Source organism: Danaus plexippus, chromosome 30 (assembly GCF_018135715.1).
Source record: "Danaus plexippus chromosome 30, MEX_DaPlex, whole genome shotgun sequence".
NCBI classification, from domain to species: Eukaryota; Metazoa; Arthropoda; class Insecta; order Lepidoptera; family Nymphalidae; genus Danaus; species Danaus plexippus.
The window spans coordinates 2,199,423-2,227,309 of NC_083557.1; the positions used below are offsets into that span (position 1 = coordinate 2,199,423).

Here is a 27,887-nt window from a genome sequence, read left to right on the forward strand (position 1 = left end):
ATAAATATAGATATTCAGAATAACATTTTACAAAATGTAAACAATTATAAATTTTAATTAAAATCTAAAAAAAATATAAGTAATTTGTATCCATACATAGCCATGTCCGCCTCGAAAACCGGTTACGGATGTTTTATTTATTGTTTTATTAGAAATTAATGTTTTAAGGTGCTTCTAAAATCATCATCATCGTCGCAAGAGTCTTTGCAGACTCGTCGTGGTCATCACGTGTCCGATCCGTATACATGATGACTTTCTTGGGAAGACAGTTGCAGTGGTTTCTCCTTGCCTTCCGCAACAGCACTTTTTGAGGCTATTTATACCTCAAGGCTTGCTCTAGCCTTTTCTAACCAGTTTCCCGGCTGGGCTTGTGGTTATCCCGCCACTGCTCGGTAAAAATGTCTATAACATTAAATAAAGATTTTTCTCAGCTACTTATGATTATTTATGTGATAACCAGATAAGCAAGTTTTATTAAAACTAATAAGATATTCGTCTATTAATATTGGTATTTATAAACTCAATTGTAGAGCCAAAATACAATTAACCGTGTTTCCTTAATTTTTTCTACTATAGTCGTAAACTATAGGGGACCCTTTTTATATTTTTCTATGTATTTCCACTATAGGTAACAATTTTCTAATCACTTTCAAAGTAAATCAGAAAAGTTAGATGTTCAAATTATTATTCTATTCGAGAAATATTAAAGTTGAATTGCAAGAAACTTGAAAAAATACTCGCAAATTGATACTTTTTGTCTTTCATATATAAATGATGTAAGGTATAAGGTTTTAATAATCAATTATTTTATCATTAATGTGGCTAAAGTATCAGATTTGAGGCGTAAAATATATTTAGACACCTGAAGTCTTACTGAAGCTAGTTTTAACTATTTTTGGTTACTTTCCTACTCGTATTTTTGTTTAAAAAATATATTATTCATTATTATTATATTGCTACAAATAACTTATATATATTTTATGATAAAGCTCTAAAATTATATAACGAAAAATTTGTTGTCGCGGACAGGAACTTGAACATAAGTGGTAGAGCCTAGCTGTGGTCAGTTACAACAGCTCGAACATGGGCTGGCTCAACCGGGGAAGTACCGCCCTCTCACAGAAGATCGGTATGAAGTAGTCTTTAATGGTCTGATGAGAGAGAACCGGTTGCCCTCTCCCTCTTCCCCAATCAAGGGTGGCATCACATCTGCAAGACTATGTTGCGGATGTCCATGGGCGACGGTACTACCTCCATCTGGTAGGCCGTCTGCTCGTTTGGCCCCTTGTCATAAATAAAATATGAATAACTGTGTTTGTGCAAAACACCAATTCGTTCTTCCGAAATCATAGAACAGACTTCTATATTATGATTAACGCATTAAAATCACAACCAAACTGTGCAGTTCGCGTAGTAGAAGCGAACCGAAGGTACTCGAAGAATAATACACTACGAAAGTCGCCAGGTAAAAAACCGGTTTGAATCATACCACCAAACCTCATTAATCCCACAACTTCAGCTGTGAGACAAAATTAAGTGGTTTTTTTCTTCTTAACAGTACAAATTTATTAGCACGGATCTATTTTTTACATTACATTTAGTTTTTCTATATATACATGAATAACAATATCAAAATGACATACCTAAATGTTAACCAAAATAGTTCTAGCAATTTTTTTCTCTTAATCAGAATATATGTAATTGTAAAAATTTTGTAGGGTAGAAAGAACAACTCCCAAGTAGTCCATACATTTTATTATTTATATATACAGTAACGAAGCCCAAGGCTAAGTTTGTCTCCGATGTGCGTGGTGTTCGTCTGTGTGACCGCCTCACAGTAACCTGCCGCGACACGTCGGAGCCCCGCAGTAACAGTAGAGGACCTTCCCGGGCACGGAACCCACGTCGTAGTTGTAGTTCCAGGTGAGCTCGCCCCCGGCCCGCACGGCTGTGAGAGCGAAGAAAGCCACCCACGGGAAGCGAGGGTCGTGCGTGTCCACGAACACGTTCTGGACGAACACGTTCGGCACGCACGAGTGCTGGCGGGAGGCAGAGACAGGGGAATGAGTCTTTGCAGGAACGAGGACGTTGAGTCTACACATTGTAAGTTTTCTGCACAGTGTAATAATAAGACTTCCGTCAAGACCAGTGCTTGCAGACGACCCCGGGACAGTTTATTTCTCACACTACACAACACAAGTCAGAGAGCGCGCCTGGTGCCCGGGTACTGGCGCGATGTCCGCGTTTATAATTGACTGACTTGTTGTCATATATTCGTTTAAATTAGAAACGTCAAGGAAAGTACTTTACAGTTAGTTGCGTTATATTTTGATAACATATTTAATACTGAGGATTAACAAAATGTTCTATTGTCAATGTGCCAACTACTTCGACGGAAACCTTACTCTATATACAGATCACAACTCTGCCGGTCATACAAGGACCGCGTTGTTGTTCATCCCCTTACATTGAGGTATCTGCCTATATTCCCTTGCACCTTGGCGTCCAAGATGTAGCAGGCTTCATCTTCACCAAACAGACTACGGACAGACCTGGAAATATATCATTAACAATGATTTATCTAAACCTATAACAGTTACTGTAAACAACGAAAATAATATCTCAAAGTAAACTCGATTTATACCCAATATTTATATTAATATATATAATTTAATTTATCTTATCAAACACTATTTTCTCACCTATACTTTGATTTAAACTTCTTTGCTCCCATCCCAGCACTGGCTGAGAAATTCGAAGGTTCTCGATCTGAAAATATATCATATTAATATTCTTAATAATATTCCATGAGAGGCGTATTTATATCACGATTTTTCCATCAAAACCCGAGGAAGTACCTCCCCTCATGATGAACCACATAACTCTGAACGGTAGAATATTTCTACCTCACTTACTGGAATTAGTTTAATGCCAGGGTGATGGTACATATCAAATAAAATAATGTCTTACATTTTATATTATATAAATTAGTTACGTATTAAATTTAATTTAAAAATGTCCGCCAAGAAAAGGGTTCAAAGTTGAGGTTTCCCAAATGTTAAAACCTACCTTTACCAATTAACCTAACACTGACTCGAGTCAAAAATTTAGGCATTCAAAATATTTTAACTATCTATTTTTTACGATATCCTCATCATATCTATCATCATGAGCAATTAAAATGGTGAATACAAACAATTGAGAAGGACTCATTGGTAAGAAATTACTGGAAAATCATATCTTTGAAAATATTTATAACAGCAGGACAGAGAGAGGGTAGAAATCACGCAAAAAAATATTTCATTTTACATAGTAAAAAATATGTTATCAGCAATCCTCTTTACGTGTTGTAATCCAAGTTAAAATTCATCACTATCGTAATAGCCACCTTTACATAACATGTCATTACCTTCTCCGTCATCACTCGAAGAATCATAATCTTCTTCGATTTCCTCCTGCATTTCAGAGAGTTCGTCCTCCGTGGGCACTGAACTTTCCACTTCTATGACAACAGATTTCTGTTCCTCTGTGACAACTGTTTCATCTTCTTCTGTGGGCACTAATCTCTCGGTAACTTTCAGCACCGCACTCTCTATTTCTTCGTCTGTCTGTGAGTCTTTCCCCCTTAGTTCTTTGCTGAAAAATATTATGCAATAAATAACCCAAGTCCAAAAGGAGAAAATATGTTATTCTGATGGAACGATTATTGATTACACAGGTCTACAATGATTTTGGTGCCGCTAAAAGTAAAACTGATTTCAAGTACATTCGGTACCCTGATAAAAACGTGATACTTACTTTTTTAATGCTACGTATAGTTTTCGAGATTTCATTTATTAAAAAACAAAAGAACATTTAATTAAATATTTATTATAATAAATTATTGATTATAATGACATTAATTATGATAAAATACGTTTTTTAGGTTATTATATCGATCGATACAAACCTGAACGTAGCTTCACAATTTTGACAGCTTCATACGACATCTTGTGGGCTAATTAACCAAAATATAACCTAGAATTAGCGGCACCAAACAAAAATTTTTTTTTTGTAGACCTGTGTTATTGATTAAAACGTGGTATTTTCAATGGACCTGAACTCTGTGACCCCCGGACCAATGTCTTCGAGGCTAAGGTCGTCATTTTCAGCGCTTTTGGGGCTGCTTTCCCCTGAAGACGATGACTGTGTTTCTTCGCCCGCCATCGAGAGTTGTTCCGCTATTTGAGCCTATTATAAATACATGCATTATACAAAGCATCACTTAAATTATAATTATCGAAAAAAATGTTCCATTTTGTAAGACCAAATTAGTGTTTATTTAAAAATTTTATAAACTATTTCACATGAAACAAATTAGAAATGAAGACAGAGAATTAAAAACCTTGATTTGGTGTTGGGTAAAATTATAACTAGCAGATGATTCAAACAAGAGATCAAAAAATTTAATTATGGCTATAACCACAACCAAATAAACTTCTCAAGGCCATAAAAAAATAAAACGCTGTTTGGAAATTATTTTATTTTATGATGTTTTAGAATTCATTATAATGTAAGCATTTTAGATATAACGAGTCTTGGTATTTGATATACAATAACTTTCTTATTATTTTTTACCATCTATACAACATTTTAGGAAATATATGTCAACTCCCAATTTCCCATGGGCCTGTAATCTAAAATTTTTAATCCTATTTAACTAATTAAAGATGACAATTTGTTAACGAGTTTTTAACTTAATCAATGATTTGAATGGTCCGGCGCAGTACTCTCAAAGACTTATTAAATTCTAGTCGTAAAGACTGAGGAGTGTCTAAGCTATGGCCCCAGACCAAAGCAAAATAAATATCAAGGATGTGTCCAAGAATAAATGTCCTTCTCTTGCCAGTGGCGCTGTGGAAACTAACAACTATAACTTCTATTCAGTAAAATAAACAATTGCAGTTTTATAGGTTGTATCATATATGTGTTCTTTAGATGAAACTGTAATTTATCTTCTTCTGTACTCAAATCTGCTATAAATTCCTCAGTATAACACAAACCTCATCCATCTTCTTGATGTTCTCTGGTATGTCCTCTTCGTAACCCTCCTTCATCTGTTCCACGACCTCGATGTAGTCCAACTCCGCCAGGTACTCGTCACCCTCGTTCAGACCGTCCTGGTGATCGTCAGATATTTTATTATAATATTAAATTACAATGTCCTTTAAGAGCAGAATTTCAATTATATGGAAACCAAAAACGTGAAAGTTACCCATGTACATTGTGAAACCCTTACTGTACAATAATTATAAAGATAATAAGGTTTTAGTCCTAAAATACGAACCAGGATGCATTAGCTAGGAACTGACATAAATCAAAAACGAACCAGGAATATCCTATACATCCCTTCAGTATCAAGAATCAAAAGTTGTAATATGACTAAATCTACTTTATTACGGTGTACGTACGAGGGTAGCTGTGGCCTCTGTTAGTAGCTTCCCTGCGTAAGTACAGAGGAAGCTCCCCTTGGGTATGTCATTCAGGGTGCGAATGCCCCAACCGCGGTTCTGGGTCTTGAACACCTGATACATGGGGAATGAGTTGAAAATCTTTAAACAAGCAAATTTTAAATCAATTTATATAAAAAAGTCGTCTCGATTACATTGTTATAACTCAAGAACGGCCCAACTGTTTTGGCTGAAAATTGATGTCGAGCAAGTTTAGGACCAGGAAACGGACATAGTATACTTTTAATCCCGTTCAATCGAAAAAAAAAATTCACACAATTCAAAATTTGCCTATTTACTGATTCTAAGGCGAAACAGAATTGGCTCGAGCAAATACATTTCTAATTCTTAAACATAAATAGACAAAGTCGCGGGTAAAAACTAGTATAACGCAACCGTGATTCAGCTAGATATTTTTTTATTAAACTCTTTTATTTGAAATGATTTTGAGTGCATTTCTTAAAGAACGCCTTAAAAAAGTATTGTACCGTTTTAAAAAATTACGACAACTTTATAAATGATAATTTCTATTGAAAAAACTATTTTCACTTACCTGCAAATTTAGCTGAAGTGGATATTGAGCGACGCGGTTAAGACAAGTGTCTTTACACTTGCACCTGGAGAGAGAAATAGAAAACAAAGACCATTAACTTCTTTCAAAGTGAGACACGATAATGGTGCGAATAATCTTACCTAGAGTTGCACTCGTAAATACCAGTCGGGAGCGGTTCCATTAGTCTTCTATAAACGTAACCGACGTTCTCCCCCTCCAGACCTATCGTCCTAGCGCCCTCCAGAGTCAGCTGCCAGCAGGCGCACTTGCTCTTGTCCTCGCAGTCGTCCTCACAGTCACAGCCACACAGGAACTCCGGGTCCAGGTTGAGTGGAACCCCAGCGGTCGGAGTCCGCTCAGTGTTGTAGAAACAGAACTCTGGCAGTGATCCGTCGTAGTAATTGACGCAAGCCACTGGGACGTTCTCTTTGCCATTTGACAAGTCCTGGACAAAAATATTCTCATAGCATTGGACTCACGGGTAGTTTCGATAATCAATTTATGGTTGTTAATATGAAGATATGTATTGGTAATTAGAAGCTTTTGTGTCATTAAGAATAGTATTACATGCTATTAAATATCTCTTAATAATATTTGAAACGGTGTAGTCTCCATCCGCCGAACATAATCCTTCGCCGAAAATGTAAGACAAAAATACTTTACAATTATTTAGAATTTAAGATCAAGAGACGTCTTTGTCATTTCCAGCTACGATAATTTATGACTGTGGCAAAACGTACGAACGGTCACCGTCACAGAGACATCTGCAATATTTGATTAATTGTCCTTTAACAAACCTTGCGAAGTTTCGTGAAAAAAATCGTTGATAACTTTTTACAAATGTTAAAAGTCCAGTACATTTCGCTTTTAAGTTTTTCGGCAATAACGGACATTAACCTTCTTGCTGACGCAGTATTTGTTGAGCACAAACTCGGCCAGACAGTGCGTGGATGGTGTGAAGTCGAAGAGGTCGACTGGCAGGTCTGACCCAACGGTCCGCAGATAGCGATGTAGCTCCCGCGGAGAGCGGACGCGGCGACCGCACGGAGACACGTACAACACAACCTTGTTGCCCTTGAAATTGGCTATCTGTCTGGAATATGAGGTGTTCTGATGATTGAGGAAACAAACTTTGGAAACTTTGTTTTATTAATGGTAATATATAGGAATCGCTCGATCTTGAACTGGACTGTTAAATAATTTAAATTATATTATAACAATTTAAAAAGCAATTGAATTTATCTTCTTTATCAATAATATAGGGAAAACTTCTATACTTCCTAATGTCTTAGTAAATATCCGTAAAAGAACTCAATATGATAGTATCGATTTGGACCAAAACTAGAACAGCTTTATTTAGTCTGGCAGAGTCATAGTTATCCTTACTAATACGGTATCTGGTTTTACAATGAGGCACAAGAGTTGTGAATTGAGCGCTTTGGCAGAGTCTAGACTGACGTTTGGCACAAGCCTGAAATGGCTATAAAACCTTTCATCGTCGTTGGCACACATAAGGTAAGATCCTTCGCAAAAAACGACCTACATAATTAATAGAAGCGAATCATTTGATTACAGTATAAAGAGCCCTACACTAAGCAATTCCTCTAATTAAATCTTGAAACGTATTTTGCATTTCAGAGCGATTATAATGTCTGAGTCTTTTTAAGGAAATTCTTTTCTCTTGTTTTGGAATAAATAACATGAACTCTATACACTCACATTGCCGAAATAACCTTCGCCACGTCCAATTTTCTTCTTTACCATCAAAGGAATGTTCAAGTATACAATGGCTAGTACTTGAATTATAATCAAATGACTGTATAGAAATATATACCACGATTATGTGAGAGCAAAAAAATTACTTTATTTTCAATGTTAAAACACGAATTACACTTTCAACTGAACGCTGTCACAGTCTTCAGAGGATTTTGTGCAGTAATTGCTATTATTGTTATGCGACTATGACATTTTTATCTTGTACTCGGGTTTGATAGGTTTTCCAAGTGGTGTCCTATAGCAACAGTATTCCTTACCTCTCCCAGCCACTCAACAGTGGCTTGGCTAATGGATTGTAAGATTTTAAATCTTTGAGTTCCAAAACATCCGTTCTCTTGCACGCAGTCGAGCAAGTATGGGGCACCATCTTGTATGGCTTCACATGTTTCTTTGGACTGTAGTACTAAAATATATGAAAAATGAGTAAATAAGATATGTTTATACAAAACAATTATTATTCGCGATTTGTCAGCGGTGAGATGGTGCAGGACCTAACTAACTCGACAGGGATTTAAAGCATACAGAACAAATAAATGTCCAGATAACTAAGTCAGTTCAAATAATTTTTTTCTTCATGTTTAAGAAATATTATAACTATTATTATAGAGTTATAAAAAGTAGGAAAATAAAATTGCATTTATAACTTATTTAAAAGATTTTTCAAGTTTTACAAGTTCAAAGAGTTTAGAGAGTTCAGCTTGTTCCTGTGAAACCTAATAGTTATTCTCCTTAATAAGAATATCTTATCGGTAAAAGATTATAAATTTAAATTTAGTATAACGAAATAAAAATCTAAAATCATAAAAAAAAATCTAACAACAATTTTTTATTTTACAAAAACTAAATATTTGTATAAAGTATTTAAATAAGAATACTACATGAAATTCGAAAAAAGTTTTTCTGACGTAAAAATGTAGTCAGTATTTAACATTTTGTAAATATATTTCAACTATATATATTTAAAATATTGATGTATCGTCGGACCTGTCGGAGGATATTTATATCATGTGCGTTAATAACAAGGGGCTCGAACAAATCAAGCATCTAACCGTCCTTGAGGTCGAACGACAGATTATTCTACCATTCACGTACCAGATAAAGTGACGGACATTGCCATTAAGACTATAGCATATATATATGTGTTATATAGCTCGGAAGTTCCTTCTAAGCTCGAAAGTTAGATGTTTGATACGAATTTCATGAAAAAAATCTAATAAATCGCATCTTCGTCTTGGTATCATAGATAAATACAGACACATTTAATTCACCGACCTAAACCACAGTCACTATATCTTACTCAGAAAAGTGACTGGAACGCGGTATTCCAAAAGTCACAGGTTGCATTTTTTTCATCCTTTAATTGCTTTTTCTGTCTTCTACTTTAGTTTTAATTACATCTTTGATATTTAAATTTTTTTTTAGATGTTTTAATACCGTAAAACCTAACCTATTTACATATTATTATATATATAGTCTATTTATATATACAAATAGACACTGTAAAATTTTCAACCTTCGCTACCAGCATTATTCCATGGATGGTGCTAATGGGATGCAAAAATCTCCTATGTCTAACCACTCGTTCCGCATACCTAAACTCATGGCAAGAAACTTATATTTAGCTTTCTCGTCTTGCCAACGAAAAGAATTTAATATCCGCATCTTGGGCCTAGTTACTTGATCCTAACACTACTTCGTTACTTTGAACTCGTATCATAGATTCTCTGAAGTTTAGACTCTAGCTCTGGGGCATCTGTCTTTTGGGAGTGATGTAACATCATCATGGGATTTTCCCACGAATTGGAAATTGAATTTATTATTTTTTGTGTATATTTACCACTAGTTTACTAGTAAAGTGGTCGAGGCTCTGCACGGCTGTACGGGATGATTGGCGAGTCTTCGTGGTAGTCTTCTTGGCAACGGCGCGCTGACGAGGAAATCCCTGGTGGTTGGTAGTAGAGATGTATGGCATGTTTAAAGAACATAATAAAAATGTAAAGAGTTTAACGCTGGCATCAAACGGAAATATGTAGTTACCACTATGGCTTATAGCAATACTATGTAATATACGTAAAACAAATTAAATTTCCTTTATATATACCAAGAGCTACATGTACTTTTTATTTTATTTGCAGTGATTAATAACAATTATTATTATACTCCTTGTTGTACAAATTCAAAATAAAAAAAAAAAACAATTTCCAAAGGTAGTTAACATATTATTTTTTGGGATTTTTATTTTTATAATAAAATATTAATGTGCTTTAACTTCTTTGCACGCGTGCTAGGTTGATCTTAGAGATCTAAGTACTAACAAACTGTCTTAGATTGTCAAATCTGTGATGATTTTTATATACGATATACTAATTTAAACATATGATGCACCTCATAGAAATTGAAGCCCACAAAATAATTATTATGTCAAAAATCTTCCTGAGGATTTCGTCCCAGTTGACAAGACTTACACGAGCAATGCCCTAAAGTGCTAAATTTTAATATTATGACCAATAACACTGCTTCGTCCACAAACAAGCAGAAAGAAAAATTCAATTAAAAAAATAGTGACTAGTCTATATTATCATTGCTGACTAGCAATGATAATAATTATGCGAAGGTTGAACTATAAAATTTGCTAATTACATAAAAATATCTAGACAACTAACTCTCCTCGTTTATCAACAAAACTTCGACGATAAAGCAAGGCAGACACTTATCAGGAACAAGACCAGCAAAATTACAAGCAAGTAATGAGAATGAGAATCCAAAATAATTTTCTAACAAACAAAAATATCATGAAAGATATAATATATACAACGAGATAACTTCTAAGTTAGTGAAAGAACTTTTTTTGGTAATAATCTCTTGATGAAAACATGACCAACAAAATATTGTATTTTTATTAAAAATATCTGACTGCACATCTAAATGCAATATCGAATGAGGAACTAACTTACTGCATGTCTCACCCAAAAGTCGTAATATGAAAGTTTTTAGTCTCATAAAAGCAACACCAATTTTTTTTCAACCCATCTTAAAATCAAAAACAAAGTCAATTTTAGTTTCTATAGGAAAATATATCAAATAAATTTCTAGCAATTTTGCATAAACGTAGTATAAAATAGAATGTATAGCTCTGAGATGTAGAGAAATCAAATATATCTTGTCGCTAAAACCGAAGGAAACAAATTTCCACCAATCATGCATTACAAAAGAGACAAAAATCGTTTTGCCTCAAACGCTGCTTTTTGCTCTGCTTTTCTAGACCTAAATGCCGAAAAAAGTATTCTTGTATGTTACGAGTATGATAATTTACGTGATTCACTGGACACAATACACCATTAGACTATTAAACAGATAATGTCCAAGAAACCTGATAAATGTCCCGATAGATTTCGCCATGAAAAAACATAAATAACCTTTATACTATAAATGTATATATGCGAAATTTATTAGTGTCTATTAAATTAGGAAAATAACTAATTATAACAACTATATGTGTGTGTATTCTTATTTATCGACGTGCAGAAAGGAGACCAAACCGCATATTGGAATACTTTTGATGAAAGAAACCACCCTGGTCTGAAGTCGATACAACACCGTTAGGGTCAGCAGCAAATACAATTGGTGACAATACTAACCATACAATGGGCCTGGCAGGCAGTGAGGCCCCGCAAAATATGGAAGTCCTCGGAATGCGAGAGCCTCCAGAATACTGTATTAAGTTAGAGAGTAAAAACCGTTAACTATATCCAGCGTAACATTGACATCTCTTCACACCTTTTCGCCGTTTATTCAATCAACGATTAAATTTTTGTTAGAGCTTCCGCACTACCATATAGCAAACAAAATTCCGTTTAAGATGATCCGATGACCCTAACCCACCTTCTTAAATCGAATGTGGGCCTTTTAGCAAACATCCTTTTAGATTATTAATTTAAATCAAAACCAAAACTCTAATACAACTCAATCGTTGTAAAAATAGTCTGGAAACACACACTGCTCAATATATAATTTAAAAACGTCTTCAACTCTACAGTAATAAACAACCAAAACTTAGTCCCGGTACAGTTTTTAAAAATTCATCATTATGTACGTACATCATTCTTTAGAGAACATCATGGTCTGATAGAAGTGTCTAGACTAGTTTATGACACCAATAAGGCCTTCGAAAATGACATATTTTTGAAACAACACATTGACAAAGATGACAAAAATTAGTTACACAAAATTTATAAGATTATTTCAAAAAATGTAAGCATCTGGATGGCAAACATATCACATGTGTCATAAAAAAAATCACTGCCTTGTACTACAGTTGGATATTCTGAAATCGATCTTGAGTTATAGAATACAAATTTGAAGAACAGCTACCAACTCGAACTCAGAATTCTTGAGAGGTTCCAGTCCAAAATGCTGAGGATATTTACGAATACTGATTATCTCATAACAGATTTTTAGCACTACGAACGAGAAACCATAATATCAAATGTTATTAAAGAGTCCCTTTGAAATTCAATGACTACGCGACTGGAAGACAATTCACAAAGACTTAAACACACACACACATATGTAACCTTTCAAATTCTATTCACCTCGCTCTGTTGTTGCTGTGGCAAAGTCTTGGCTTGTTTGCTCGTCAGTTCTTCAGATCTGGTGTACTCCACGTAGGGCATGTTCGTCTGTACGCAGAAACAAAGAGCGCTTACTTTAGGTTCCTCTGCTCGATGTATTATATCCTTATTCGATGTCAGTTCAACACTCATCTAGTATTAGTGTAGTTCACATCAACGTTACTTGACTCACCTTGGTGGTCTGTGTCCGTGGCAGGGCTCTGGGCCTGTGTCTCTCCGCGGCCTGCAGTTCCAGGTACAGGGGGGCGAGTCTCGTGGATCCTCGATAGATCCACTCTCGTCTCTCCAGCTGGAGGAACTGGATTTCCACCAGCGACGCGTCCACCGACACCACCACGGACGACCACCAGTTGTCTGAGATATACAAGATAAAGGTTAAATTAATTTTTTTAGAACTAAAAATTTACTCTCGGATAGCGTAATTAACTATATTTTTCTATATAATATAAAACTGACCCTTCCATTCCGTCTTCAAACTCTGTCCAGATTGCAACTTCACCATGGGTCTATCAGGGTACTTCAAGAGATAATTTCGGATGAATTCCCTCGACATGGGCTGTACTTCCTCCCACACGTGAGACGCGCACTCGCACACCAGACGGACCTTAGAGTGTGGCGCGTATTGAGCGTAGCCATCGTCGAAGAATATCAGGTAGCTGGAAATAATATGTACACAAAAAATTTCATGACCATACAATATGTATGTAACAACAAATTTCAATTCAGCAGAAAAAAATCTCTAAAGCTTACCGGTACCTATTCCTTGGGTTGGGCATTTCTGCGACAATACCCGGGTAAAAAAACTCGCGCCTCATGATGTCCTTGAACAAGGCTATCACACGTGTACCTGGGATGAAAATGGGATTGGTTTATTAATTGTACAAATATATGCGTTCCAATTTGGATAGAAATGGTATGTTCTTTATTACGGTCCAAAAAAAATTGGGAACAGGTAGCGTACATAGAAATATTCTTGGCAGATTTGATATGTTGTTGATGTCCCGGATAAGTCAACGAGTTGTTTATTTATTTCGTCAGTTTTTGTATCCTTGTCAATTTTTTATTTGACTTCTTTTTATTCTGTCGTGCTCGGGTAATCCCAAAACTATTCTCACCTACTTTTATTCATTATATTTAATCTTACAATTTAAACTTATAGTACGACCTACTGTAATGTAAACTTGCGCAATACAATGGGTGGTAAAATTATAATACTGAATCATATATAATTCCTAAGTTTAATTTCGATTCCCCGTTAAATAATATGTTTCATTTTGATGTAAATCTGAATACATTAACTTCTTAGATTAAGGTTTGAAAATTTAAGTTGGTTATTAAGTTTTTGATCTTAGTCAGGAAGTTACTATTGAAAGAATACGAGTTGAAATACGAGTTGAAATACATAAATTTGGGTACAACTCGAGGCGATCTGATGTCGGGGCTAACAATACCCTATAGCCTTTACCCTTCACCAAAGCCTTGCAGAATTTCATTAAGATAAGTTCAGAAAACTACATAAATTAAAAAAAATTGAGATCTAAGATTTTCGCGAGTATTCATTTAAATGAAACTAGTGTTGTTCGGATTTACCACGCGGATTTTATTATTTAAAAACTACATAATCCCGACGTTTCTTCACACCTCGTCTGCCCGTGATCACGGTTGCTGCAAAGTAACCGAAACGTCGGGATTATGTAGTTTTTAAATAATAAAATCCGCGTAGTAAATCCGAATAACACTAGTTTCATTTAAAAAAAATTGCCTTAATATCAACTCACCAATAGTTATCCTGACATCCGGTGGATCGAAGTATGCAATGAATCTAGCTGGTAATACTTTGGACGGTTTAGCCTGTTTGTATTCGTACTCGATACGACACAAAGTAAAAGAGTTTGACTGAAATAGAGAAATTATTACCATTACAAAGAATTTTTAAGACTCTGTTAGTTATGGTGAAGTCGTCGAAGAAAACTGAAGGTTTTTTGTTTTGAGATCCTAATTAAATATCATACTTAAAACTTTAATACTGTTGGAGTCTGTCCGAAAAGAGAAACTCAGATGTCAGAGTTGTATCAGCAAAATACAGTATAGGACTGTCAGTACAACCCTCATACAGCTTTTATTGATCTCACTTTTTAGTTGTTGCATCTTGAACTGCAAGTGATTTATCTTCCAAAAAACTTTAGATCATAACCAAAAAACGCAAGTAGCATTTATTGGAAATAAGTTGGCTTAATAGCCCTGATCGCGCTATCGAATGACCTTTTGATGTCAGTGACAAGTTCTTGTGTATGCAAATAGTTTCTCGATGAAAATTATACAGTGCATTTACTGGTCTTTTATGAATATGTACCGAAGTATTCTTATAAACTCTTCTTTGGTCGACGTGGCCATGACGCCAAGCTCTCTACACTCACCTAAGCTCGAAAAGTTGACAAACAAAATAAACTATTAAAATTTTTGGTAGTCGCTTCTGTCCAGTTTCTTTAGAGTGTGAGATTTTTTTTTAGAATTTTTGTATAATATGTAACAAGAATATTAACATTTAATTATCTAAAATATACAAATCAGAAACGTTTACGGATCAGTTTATACATGCCAGAAGCTTTCCTGGGTTTATGGTCTGAAAATTCTTTTTAATTCGCTCAAAGAGTCAAAGTTTGTGGTCTGTATAGTGTGGCAGTTCTCTGCTTAAATGGATTGGATGATTGATTGATTGATCAATGAGAGTAGCTTGATTGGCTGGATGATCAATGTTGATAGAGTAAATTAGAGTAGCAACTCTGGTCTGGAAGATCCCACAAGTAGATCCGTTCAATCTAATGATGTTACGGGAATTTAAGTCCAAAATCCCTATATTCTAAGTTTCAGATCACCATGAAATCTATATCAAAAAAACTTCATAATCTTAATTTAGAACAAACATACGCATAAGTACTTGCAATAAGTACTTGTAAGTATATAAGTATTGTTTTTTTGCCTAATATTTTTATACCTCTTATCCGACGTTATAAACTCTATTTACCTATTATATGTATTTGGTTACATGATTCTAATACATTTTCTCTAATCCGGAATATCAATTAATAAATTACTAATAATATAAGACTTACATCTTCTGACTTTGGTGTTATCTCCAATATCTTGCCCTTCATCCAGGTCCCCGAAGCATTCTTAGATGCGTAGACTATCATTCCCACCTCCAACTGAGGATAAGACAACTCCCCCACGGGAGGCAGGTGGGAGGGAGCGGATTCCACAGATATATGTACCACTGATTCATCAGAATCCTGGGGATATCGATGAATGGATATTGAAATTAAAAACAGCTAGAGATAAATTCTTGTTTTTGACTTCATCTTTTTGAATTTCAATTGAATAATAATGGCTGTCTATATTTGTCCTTTGCCAAGAATTGAATTATATTGCCACAAAAATGTTACCTGTGGAACGTCCGAAAGAATTTAAGTTGTTAAGAATATAATGATTTTAGTTGAACCTACAAACTACTTGTTATCGCAAGGAGCAAAAACATTAGTATGAATTATATCGAATCCAATGGACTTAAGTACATTTATTATAATGATTAAATAATAATATGTAATTTAAATGTTTGATCAAATTTATCGTTTGTGATTACCGAAGATTTAGTGTTCTATATACAGAATATATATATATATTTGGATGGATAGAGTTTACTTAGACAATTGGCGTTTAGACAACAAAAGCCAGACTGATTCAGAAACTGAAACAGTGTTTTGTAGCTCGTTTCTGCCTTATACTTTGACATTGACTTCGGGAATGAGCTTAGAAGAAACTTAATATTGTTTGCTTGAATAAAATAGATGCACAAATAGATTGGCAGCGCTAGCTATAGTCTGTGTCAAGTGACTTGCTACGGGCAATATACAATTATTATGTACTATTGTCTCAGGAAGGAAAATTAATGTTTTGATGATTTATAGTGTATATATTATTCGTCTCACCAGTGTTCGGAAAATATTATAAATATACACACACACATATATAGAGAGAGAGGGAGAGAGAGATAGAAAGAGATGGAGAGGGAGACAGCAATCGAAAATTAGAGAAATAAAATAATACTCACCTGATCTGTTGTGGATTTTTTTGTTGGAGACTCAGATAAAGATGATTTCCGAAGATTTAAGAGTCTACTTCCCTGACATAAAAATATATTTTTTATATATAAATTCCATAGAATCAATCATATACAGAAGAATAGATCATTCTCACCTGTTCAGCGAGGTCGACGAAGGTGTACTGAAATATTATATAACAATGAATATGCATCATCTTTAAAAGAACAGTAAAATATGTGTCATCATCATCATCAGCCTATCACTGCCCATTGATGAGCAAAAACCTCTTCTCACATGGAGATGGTTAGAGCATTAATCACCACGCTTACTCGAAGCGGATTGGCGATTTCAAACTTATAATTTTAAATTGTAAGTCCAGGTTTCCTCACGATGTTTTCCTTCACCGTCCGTCAGTGGCGTCTAAATATTCTTAGAAAGTACATATGACTCGGAAAAGATCACATTGGTACTTGCCAGGTTTCGAACCCGCACCCTCATGAACGAAAGGTAGGCCTTTAACCTCTAGGCCAGCGCGACTTAAAATTTGTATATTTTTATCATTTTAAAGAAAAGAAATTAAATATGTATAGTAATGGTGGATTTTTAAAAAATATTTTCTCTTGTATAATAGTAATTAAGAGCTATGTTCATGAATGTAGTGACAGTTTTTTAAGGTAAGGTCTCATTTTGGATAACTATTCTTGGAATCAACTTTTCGCGGACAAAAAATAATGTACATAAATTATTTATTTAATTAATTAAGGAATTTAAAATAAACATATAAATAAATAAATAAATCTATAGTATGTAGTATTATTATTGTTGTAAAAAACTTCAAACATTTCTTTTTTGTTTTTTATATTATTACCAAGAAATGTTTTTGATCCATCTAAATAACTATAAGACCTCCGTATTTTGTAATAATTAATAAATCTACACCTTCGATTAAATATCTTTAACTGTATTATATTGAGGAGTTCACTGCATGTATATGAGAATTCAGGAAATTAATTCCTATAGTTCTTATAGTAAAATATTTTTATTAATTCTATAGATTTTTTTATACAGAAGATAGTCCAAAAAATATAACATTTCTTTTACATAAAACGACTTTGTATCGAAAAACATAAATTCCAAAAAAAAAAAAAAAATCGTAATGAGATCTAAGATTTTCGGGAGTTTTATTTATTTAAATGAAACTAGTATTTAGTTTTTTACAAAAATAAATCACGCGTAGTTTATCCGAAAAATATTAGTTTCATTTATAAAAAAAAAAAAAAATCGTTTCACCACAGTTAGAATAGAAAACATAATGACATATTATATTTAAGTATTCGGATTAACAAAATATAAGACCCAAAACCCAGAAACATGTAATACAGAGAAGTAAACTTACAGAGCAATCTGGCACGTCGTATATAAGTAGCGACGGAAGTTTCCTGATGTCTGGCTTGAACGTAGAATAAATCTCTGTGCGGAGCTTATCTGTGGACATCTGGCACTCGTCCAGTAACTGGTCGATCTCCAAACTGTGCTCTGGTCGCGTGAAATATAACGAATTACTAAAAAATGTTCTGCCCTTTTGTGGTGGGTAAAACAAAAAAAACTTCGAGTTCAATAATCCTTTTTGAAATAAATTGACATTTTAATCAATCGTCTGTGTTCAAGCAACAAGTCTGAGCCGCCCGTTATACATTTCAAACTTAGCATCATTTCCACCAACGGATGCTGAGTCGCAAACAACTGTGATTTTTCTTAAAAATGTAATTATTATCACCTATCACTGGAATAGATAGAAATACAGAGGACAATACATATTTATATATCATATTTTTGATGGCGTTCAGTATAATAAAATTAAAAAAACTTGACTATTCTTATAGCATCAAAGTTGAAGTAAAAAATATATATATGGACTCTGGCTTCATAGCGTTTCCTCTTACACCATCCCCGACCAAATGATCGTCTGATAGCAAACAGCCATTTTTAAACTATTAACACTAACTACCCACATATTAATTTTTCATTTCTACCGTCACTTTCTTAATAGTTTTATACTTCTACCCTCGTACTTTTAACAATACTATCATCTGTCTATATTCCAGGTGCTAACTTTGCAGTTGTTCCAGCTGTTGTTTTAGCTGATCCTGTGCCTCCTGGAGCCGGTCATCCATGTTGTACTTGACCCAGGTCTCGTTCAGGACATCAGTCAACTTCTCCTCTATAAACCTATAGAAGTTGGTTTATGTTTATATAAAATTAATTTAGAAATTATATAGACTATTTCTCACTAATGTAAAGTCCTAATTATTTAGCACATATTGTCACCTAGCCCCCTCCTCGCCTATGACGTCATCATCAACTTCCGGTATTAGATTATCTTCGGACTGCGATTCTGATATCTCTACCAGATCCTCTTCCTGCTGACGAGTCTCCAATTGTAGGAGGGGCGTCTGGGATTTAAAGGCGCTGATCAACAGCTGGGGATAAAATAAAAACGCATATAACTTGGTAATTAAGAGCTAGAATAGATCTAGAGAAGTCAGGGAAAAGTGGACACAGTCACCAGTCTCAAAGAGGATGCACAGATATTTGAGGTGGGGCAGCCAAAATGTATGACCCTCCTTAATTTAGTCAACTAACTTATCTTAATTTCTTAAAATAATCGTATTGCGAAAAGCAAGGCTTTACAAACCCAAACAAATTTAAGACTTTTACACACACTTAGAAATATTTTTTGTTAACAACACGTGATTTGACGTGATCTGTTTCTATGGGGCAAACGCATGTAGTAGTTCTGCTTACGGTCACAGTGGCCGGAAAGCACGGCAATGTTTCTGTCTATTTTAGATAGATGGCACATTTAACAATTTTACGAGATTATGAACCCAATAAAATTTTAAATTTCTATGAACACGCGTATTGAGTAATTTGTGCTAGTAAGAATATAGTAATGTAGATTGAGCTGTTTTACTTTGAGTACGCAATGTTTATTTTGCGAGTACGGTATATACGTCACGATCAATATCAATGTCTTCCAGGGAAATCGAAAGGAAAAAATAACACTTAGTAATAAGAATTGTTTTAAATTTAGTTTTAACAAATACAACTGCTTTTGTTTTCTGAACCAAAATAACTTTTAGAACTAGAGGTCAGACCAAAAACTAAGTACATTATCAATAATTTATCACCTAAAACTAGCTACGCCCCTGATATGTAAATACATACTTCTCAAAGAACCCCAAGACGTCTCGTCTGCCCGTGATCACGGTCGCTGTAAAGTAACCGAAACGTCGGGAGCACGTTGTTTTTAAAATAATAAAATACGCGTTATAATCCGAAAAATATAAGTTTCATTTAAGTGAATACTCGCGAGAGTCTTACAACCCTAAAGAATCTAGCCGAAGTTAATACACTACAATGTAACAAATTATCTTGTTCAGCTCTTGTCATTAGTTTTGCGATCACATAAGTATACCGAGGATGAAAAATCATGACAAAAATTACCTGATTCCTCTCTTCGACCAGACTGAGACAGGTTCTGCAAACATAACCTCTTTTCTTTCTCTCTGGATCATAGAAGTCCACTGTGCTGCGCTCAGCTGTGTAGAAGTCGAAGGAAGTGCGAGCGCACATCTTGTTGACGCACCTCACCATGGGCTGATATTGGTTGGAGGAACTCTTTGATTTATTTAATAAACTTTAATTTCATTTTCATTAGTAAAACTAATACATGCATTATAAAAATTATGAACATATATATAAGGGTATTTTTTTTTTAGTTAAGTTCCTTATTATTGCTACTCCACAATTTCTATAGCTTCAAACACTGACCAGGTGGTATTGAAAAAATAATTAAAGGAAAAAAAGAAAGAAATAAGACAGATTATATCTCACCAATACTTTGTCTTCTTTCTTCGCTGGCTCATCTTCATCAATATCTTCCGTTATATTAAGATTGTCTACTTCATGATCAGTTTTCTTCGTGTCTTGAGTGTCTGTGAAATTAAATATGAGATATGTTGTAAATATAGAACAAACGCCATCTTTGTTATAATGATTTAAAAGTAAATTTTGGTATATGTAGATTTTGTACCTTGACACTCAAAGTTATTGATTTATTTTGTTTGAATACATTACGGTTATTATTAACCAGAGCCAAAAATCTATTTTAGTGCAATCTAATTTCAAATTAGTGATACTGACCTACACATGAATCTGCTTCTAAGTTCTAGAGTTTAAAAGTTTATATATATATATATGAGTGTGTATTATAAATACCTTCCTCGGAACTGTCTCGTAAATCAACATAGCTCTCAGCTACATCTAATTTTCTACTATCAATGACTTCTTTTGACTCATCTTCAGAATTTAATGTAACAACTTCCTGCTCTGCAATTTTAATGAGATAAATTGTAATATTATCAACACAGTGATGTGGTTGTATATTTTTTTATCAATATCGCAATGGACATATGCACCTGGAACAGGATTGTTGGGAAATTCCCTGAATGGATCCGCATCGTGATGCATAAGCGGAAAAATTTCTAGGTCTCCGCCATTCTCATCAGGGTGACATAATATTCTGTATGCCGCAAAAATTTTATCAATGTCCAAATTTCCTTCGAAGTCTTCTCGGCGAACTAAAATGAGTTCTTCATTTTCTTCATAGATTTGATTGAAACTCATATCAGCTAAAATGTCCCTTTCTTCGTTACGAAATGGAATAAACAAGGTAACCATTTCTCGTTTGTAGTCTAGCTCATGATTAGTCATGTCGTAACGCAAATAGCTTACGACCCTTGGAGTTTTACGACGGTAAAATACTTTTTCACTTTGCTGATTCATATTTTCTTCTGGTGTTATATCTTCTTCAACGTCTTCTTCGTCTTCCGAATCCCAGTTTTGGTTCGCAATTTGAGGTCCTGACATTTTTTTTCTAGTTCTGGTCTTATACCAAGCAACAAACTGAATCAGTGAGACATCTTCCAACTCTGCTGGTCGATTTTCGTAATTCTCAAAATAGTTTTCTTTCCAAACACTTGTCTCTTCATCGGGAAGACGGTCTAATTCTTTTTCAGTTTTTCTAAAACGATGACGTTCCTGAGGCCTCATTGTGGGTATGAATTCTACTTTAAGAGTCGACTTACACAATGGTTCCCTAAGAAGGAACCATGCTGCTTCTTGGCTGGACATTTCCATTGCATTCAAAATATTAACACTCATATGTTTGGTCATGTCAACCAAATCTAGATTTGGATTTTTCTCCAAAAGATCCAACAGCTCCCGTTGAAGATTACTGACGCTACGATCGGATTTGTTTACACACTCCGCAATATAAGCAGCACAAGAATACTCGTCTGTGATGTATTGGATATCCATGCTCGATTGTAAATGGTGAAATATGAAGGGATTGAAAAAGTTGTGCCATTTTTCATTAGGGTGACGTTTAACGAAAACCATCGGTCGTAGAATTCCAGCGGACAGAATTTTATAATACTCTACATCTGACTTTATGCCATTTTTACGATAAAAATCATCAATATTATAATAGTCATGATATTCCAGTTTTTGGTGTATGATGTGATATCTCTCTTTATACTCGTTATAAGTTCGTTTTTCCTCATCAGACGATTTAGTCATAGGTTCAAGCAAAACGGTAGTTCTACTAGGCATATATGGAGCATTGAATCTGCACTTTAGTTGGTTTTGATTATTTTTATAACACGAATATGTGTGATGGTGTGTGACCAGTTCAATATGCCCTGAACATTCTGTCTTTGATACTGAAATTAAGTTATCGATAAGTTTAATAGCAGAAGTCATGTCACCTCCAAAAGCATCGTTAGGCGCTTGATTTAACCACAGCAGGATATGCGCATGAGTATTTCCTCTGTGTTGAAATTCAATCCTCCTAAAATAATGTCGTACATAATGTTTACCGAATGGGCTAACGGTTTTATTTTGAAGAATTGTCATTATAACATTGACGAGTTTATTAAAATAAATGGCGCAAGTCACAGCATCTTCATTTATTAATTCTGCCTTGACTTTATAATGCATCTGATCAATTTCTAAATCAGAGATCTCCGTGCCGTGTTTCAGTTTATGCAAAGTTTTTAAAAGCCATTTCCATGATATTTCATTAGCGCTCACGGACAAAAAAACTGTTGGGGTCCCAAGTTGTCTTATCATCGCAAAGAGATCTTTTTTTCGATTTTGCCAATATTGTACTGAATTTGGTATGAATTTGAGAAAAGACAAATTTGGTTCCCGACAGTCGTTAAGATAGTCGGAAGATAATATTTGCTCTTTCGTTACTTTTGTGTCTTCCACGATATATTTAGAAGCAATACCGATGTTTTCACTCAGTCTAAATAAAATAACCTTCATGACTAAGAAGAGCAAGTGGCGAGGAATGGCCCCTCGTCGATCGGTCCGCCGAATTTCACTTGTTGCAATTGAGTGTGCTTTACAATTAACACCGTCTTTGAATTTCCGAAAATGACCGTAATAAATAGTTGGGAAAGATAATTCTTCCGCATAAGCATCAAACAGTAAACTCAAAGACCTTTTATTCTCTCCAGGTGCTATTTGTAGATCTCTTTCCGCGGACCATAAAAGTGTATGCTGTTCAGCAACTAGGCTATCACCAATTACAATTGGTTCAGCGATATCCTTTAAATCAATGTCTGACATTTCACTCTCGTTGTTCAAATCCTCTAAGAAATACGGGTTGATTTTTATATTATAATGCTTATAAAGCGGGGTGTCTATAAGATAATCAAGCCAGTCTCTAATAACCCGCTTTTTTAATAATCCTTGCAAATAACTAGATTTGTGCAGTGATTTGTTTTTTACGTGAACATTTATACAGAAATCGTCGACCATATTTCTAGGCAGAGTTTGGACCAAGTTGTCAACATGAATGGGCACATTGATAACTTGACCAGTGACACTATGTTGTCCCTCAACGTATCGCAAACGTCTAATTTGCATAAAGGGTAATCTTGGTGATATTAATCGCTCTGAAACCATATCCATTTGAGGGAGATTCGGCTTAGGCGGATACTTAAAACCATTGTACACCGCCAAATTCGGAATTTTTCCAGCAACTAACGAGACCTTACAGGCCGCACACACCACAACATCTTGACAGGGGACATTTGGGCATATCTGTCTTAAAATTTCACCGCAAGACGAAGGAGGACTTCTCAATTCATTTTCAAACCATAGTCTATCACAAACAGTACACGAAAAACCAAATGGATTATTATCGAATAAGTTTTCGAATAAGTTATGAGCTCCGTTATGTTTGACATACAATGTATAGAATGATGAGGGATCTTCTTTTACTCGTTTTCTTCGTGCATTCAGTTTCTCCCTGTACCGACGACAGTACAACCCCGCAGCAGAGCTGGAATTAGCGTTGTTTGTAGCGGCGGTTGTACTTTTAGCACCTGATGATGTAGATTCGTCGTTGGAAGAACCTTGTGTCTGACTGGTAGAGCTTTCAAATCCATCTCCCCCAGCAACTAAGTCTCGACTGGTACTAGTATCCAGTTCCCCTGTAGTTCGCTTAGTACGGACGCCAGATTTCAGTTTACATTTTTGACGATACCTACGACATCTTTCTGCATTTAGCTGCTTTTGATACAGATTCTTTTCAGCATCAATATCATCAACTGCGGGGTTCTCACTTGAAACAATTGCATTTAATCCCAGATTTGACGCTGGACTCCAGCTTGTACTTGGCATTGAATCTGTTAGCCCACTGATGTCATCTGGCGGCTCAGTTTTAATATCAACTGGTAAAGATGACTGGAGGCCTAATACAAATAAAAATATATATATTAGATTTACTTTATCCAATACAAAAATACTTCATAAAACATTCATATCCATACGTACATAGTCTAGTACATTATTACAAGTTTTAATTCACTTTTAATAGCCAAAATTTTACTTTAAAAATATAATAAAGAAACGCGTAGTAACAGAAAAAGTTAATTACATTTAAATGTTACTTCCTACTTGTAGTTCACAGCAGATACAGTATGTCTGTGACTAGTTATTATTATTTAATCAAAAATTATTCAAAAAATAATCAAATTTAATACGTGATAAAAATAGGGTAGTCTTATATTTGGACCACGTGGACATGATCTCTATATAAATAAGTGTGTTCAGCGCACCACCAGCTAGTTTGGCGAGGATCGTCGAACGATCAGAAGCTCTAAAGAACGATCATGAAATCTTGTTGTTTAACCCAAATATATTCTTATAAAGTTAGTGACATCAGCAATCAGTAGCAAAAGAAGCACTTCGCTGTATCTAATATTACAAAGTTCCAGTAAACGGGACTGTAAGAGAAAGCAAGACACCATATTCAAGTCTTAACGTCCTAGTGAAAAAAAAATATATATATATATCAATAGCGTATTTATTAGTTTTTAAAAAAGAAATTAATACGGTTGCAAGGAGAATGGATAATTGACAAGAACTCGCTCTTAATAATCAGTGAGTCTCAAATACTGAACATCTGCCAATCTAGTTGCAAATATTTTCAATATTTGTTCCATTCAAAGTATCATTATATTTAAAAAAGCGCTGATCCATATTTAAGTATGTCGCAACAAGTAAATATAAAAAGAAAATCATAGTTAAAATATCCCAATTGTATATAATAGTGGAAATACGAAGGTAATTTGAAAATTAAATATCTTTTTCGACTAGTTTGCCGTTTCTGGAAATGCAAATAAATAAATGTCGCTAGTTTAGTACCTAGTATAATCAGAATACTAATACTACTTCTGTAAATAAAATCTTGATATTTTTTTAAATATTCTACAATTTCACTGTGTATGAAGCCATACTATAAAAAAAATATAAACACATATTAATTTTACTCGCATATTTTGCATTCTGTGAGGATATGAACATTATTTTTGAACAAATCTTCACCAGATAGTAACACCTTGTATATATCATCATCATCATCAGCCTATAGGAGCCCACTGCTGAACAAAGGCCTCTTCTCACAAGGAGAAGGTTAGAGCATTAATCACTACGCTTGCTCAAGACGGGTTGGTGATTTCAATCTTATAATTTGAAATTATAAGACCTGCTTTCCTCACGATGTTCTCCCTCACCGTCCTTCAGTGGTGTCTAAATACTCTTAGAAAGTACATTTAATTCGAAAAAGATCACATTGGTACTTGCCAGGTTTCGAACCCGAGCCCTCACGTATGAGAGGCGGGCCTTTTAACCTCCAGGCCACCTTAACTTTTCTTGTATATATAAGATGTTATATATATATAGTAAATAAAAATGGACTTTTATTTCAAACATAACTATATGTAGCTGGTGAAATCAAGTAGCGTACTGAGTTCGGCTGTAAGGCAGTCTTTTTTTTTAATTCTTTACAAAATAGTAAACATGACTACGTTTTACTGATGACCCTGATCAACAGCATTTTCACCGTACATGTCTAATGAGATGCTATTTTATAATTCACTTATGCTCTAAAAAAAATTTATCTCTAAAATTACCTCTAAATAGCCTGACATCCTGGTAATTAATGATATTTGAATGCTAAATTAACTAAAATTCTTTTTATTATACAAAACACAAAAGTTATTAAAATTGATTATTATTGGAGAATATTCTGATTATTGAATGTTCAAAAATAAATTATATATCATTTTCAACAATAAAAAATTATATTCGGTACAAACAATTTGAGTAAGTAAGTGAGTAACATAACAAGTATGTAAGAAAGTATTAATATAATGTGACAATATTCCCATTGATATATTTAGTAAGTTTATTTCAAACGGTGAGTCTGGATCTGTACCAAATAAAAAAAAAAAATCTAACAGTTTTATAATCGGAAATAATACAACTCACTATACTCCAACAACTACTTTAATGAGACAAAATGAAAGGAAAAAGCAATTTATTACAGTAAAAACTTATTTATTCGCTTCCATTATATCACAAATTAAAAAAAAAACAACACATTATTGTCGACACATTTAAAACTATGTTCGGTTAATCCTGTGTTTAGAATTTCTGTGTCAACAGAATAAAATTAAAAAAGATTATCATCGGTAGAGAATATTTGTAAATCTCAGATCGGACTAACAATGTATTACTCTCTTTTTACTGTTACCGAACTTGGACTTCATTGATCATTAAGCATAAATATAAATAGCTTACTATAATATACATATAGATGAACAGGGATGTGATAGTTTATCAATACTTTAATGAAATCACAGATATCGGGGTGCACAAGTGTTTGTCTGAATATAAATTTTAATTCACTAAAATTCTTCACATTAAAAAAAAATGCTATCCTCAAATTGTTACAGAAAAATTTATTCATCAAGACTTTTTATTTATCAGATATTATTATATATATTCTCTACACAACTAATCACTAGATAGTTGAAGTTTCAATATATGTAACTAAAAATCATGATAAAAGTGACATTTTGCTATCAATGATATGATTTAAATATTTTTTGGGACTCTAGATCGTCTTATAATCGTATTTCAATACTAAATTACTAATTGGAATATAAGAATTACCGGCAAGTTATCCCATTGTAAAATTTAATTTATATTTTCACTTTAGAGTACGGCTGACAGATAAAACCCAATCCAGCCAAAGGACGCCTGTCAAAAATTGAGCACAATACTTCTTTAAATCACTATTCATATTACAAATGACGTGAATCATCAATAAATGAAAACATAAATTCTACTCTACACAGCTAACACGAAGGATTGCCGACGTCATGTTGGTCTTGGCTGTGTTACCGAGCTCCTATCAGGCTACTTATAATCTTCAGGCTGTAATGCGACACGCCAAAGGTAGACGAAAAAATTTGGGGCTGTGTATTAAGTCTATAAATATTATTGACTCACCAAGAGCTTTTTTCCTTTCCCTACAGGCACGAACTCTCGCGGCATTCTGTCTTCTACGTAGTAAAATTAATTCAAAATCAGCTATTTTCTCACTATCCTTAGTTTTTTCCTCACTTACCGGCTTATTTAACCCGCTATTTATATTGCTGTCCATAACGACCAAGAAAATAATAAAATTAATGCATTGATTACATTACAATTACCGCGGAGCACGAACGAGCGAGAATGAAACCCACACGGTCAACTGACACGAGCCGATCCGACTTCTGCCGAGCGCCTTTCACTTTACCCCTGCTTCTCGGCCATGTGCAATGTAACATGCGATAGATGAATAAAAGTTTTGTAATGAGTTTTACTTTAATTATTATATTTTTCTTAAACGGATGAATGGACAAAAATTATT

At 34.3% G+C, this 27,887-nt stretch overlaps 1 protein-coding gene and 1 long non-coding RNA gene across 4 annotated transcripts; one reads left to right on the forward strand and one right to left on the reverse strand.

The window, feature by feature from the left end:
* Positions 1 to 1,740: 1,740 nt before the first annotated feature.
* On the reverse strand, positions 1,741 to 27,738 carry LOC116776497 (uncharacterized). Of its 3 annotated transcripts, none has more exons than XM_061525672.1 (28): positions 27,603 to 27,738; positions 21,031 to 24,378; positions 20,831 to 20,941; positions 20,447 to 20,547; positions 20,057 to 20,230; positions 18,878 to 19,029; positions 18,663 to 18,778; positions 17,946 to 18,085; positions 16,704 to 16,730; positions 16,558 to 16,629; positions 15,563 to 15,739; positions 14,228 to 14,345; positions 13,200 to 13,296; positions 12,906 to 13,105; positions 12,622 to 12,803; positions 12,411 to 12,497; positions 9,656 to 9,760; positions 8,076 to 8,221; positions 6,940 to 7,135; positions 6,183 to 6,487; positions 6,043 to 6,106; positions 5,451 to 5,564; positions 5,043 to 5,159; positions 4,097 to 4,230; positions 3,410 to 3,636; positions 2,703 to 2,769; positions 2,468 to 2,552; positions 1,741 to 2,039 (listed from the first exon to the last, which is right to left on the reverse strand). In XM_061525672.1, the coding sequence occupies exons 2-28, from the start codon at positions 24,305 to 24,307 to the stop codon at positions 1,833 to 1,835; spliced, it is 6,798 nt and encodes a 2,265-aa protein (XP_061381656.1). In that variant the 5' UTR covers positions 24,308 to 24,378; positions 27,603 to 27,738; the 3' UTR covers positions 1,741 to 1,832. The 3 variants fall into 3 exon arrangements, with proteins under 3 accessions (XP_061381656.1, XP_061381655.1, XP_061381654.1); XM_061525671.1 differs by having other exon boundaries at positions 20,057 to 20,209; positions 27,485 to 27,638; XM_061525670.1 differs by having other exon boundaries at positions 27,485 to 27,638.
* On the forward strand, positions 25,116 to 27,648 carry LOC133319829 (uncharacterized). Its single transcript, XR_009753316.1, has 3 exons — positions 25,116 to 25,252; positions 27,331 to 27,430; positions 27,511 to 27,648. It is a non-coding gene; the product is annotated as an uncharacterized LOC133319829 (long non-coding RNA).
* Positions 27,739 to 27,887: the final 149 nt, after the last annotated feature.

Bases quoted from the DNA above. Each gene is read 5' to 3' on its own strand.
- LOC116776497 (XM_061525670.1), bottom strand. From the start codon at position 27,638: ATGGACAGCAATATAAATAGCGGGTTAAATAAGCCGGTAAGTGAGGAA. The intron at 14,346-15,562 runs GTAAGTCTTATA...TCTCTATTTCAG, and splicing joins TAACACCAAAGTCAGAAGAT to TCAAACTCTTTTACTTTGTG. The intron at 9,761-12,410 runs GTGAATAGAATT...ACCAACCACCAG, and splicing joins CACAGCAACAACAGAGCGAG to GGATTTCCTCGTCAGCGCGC.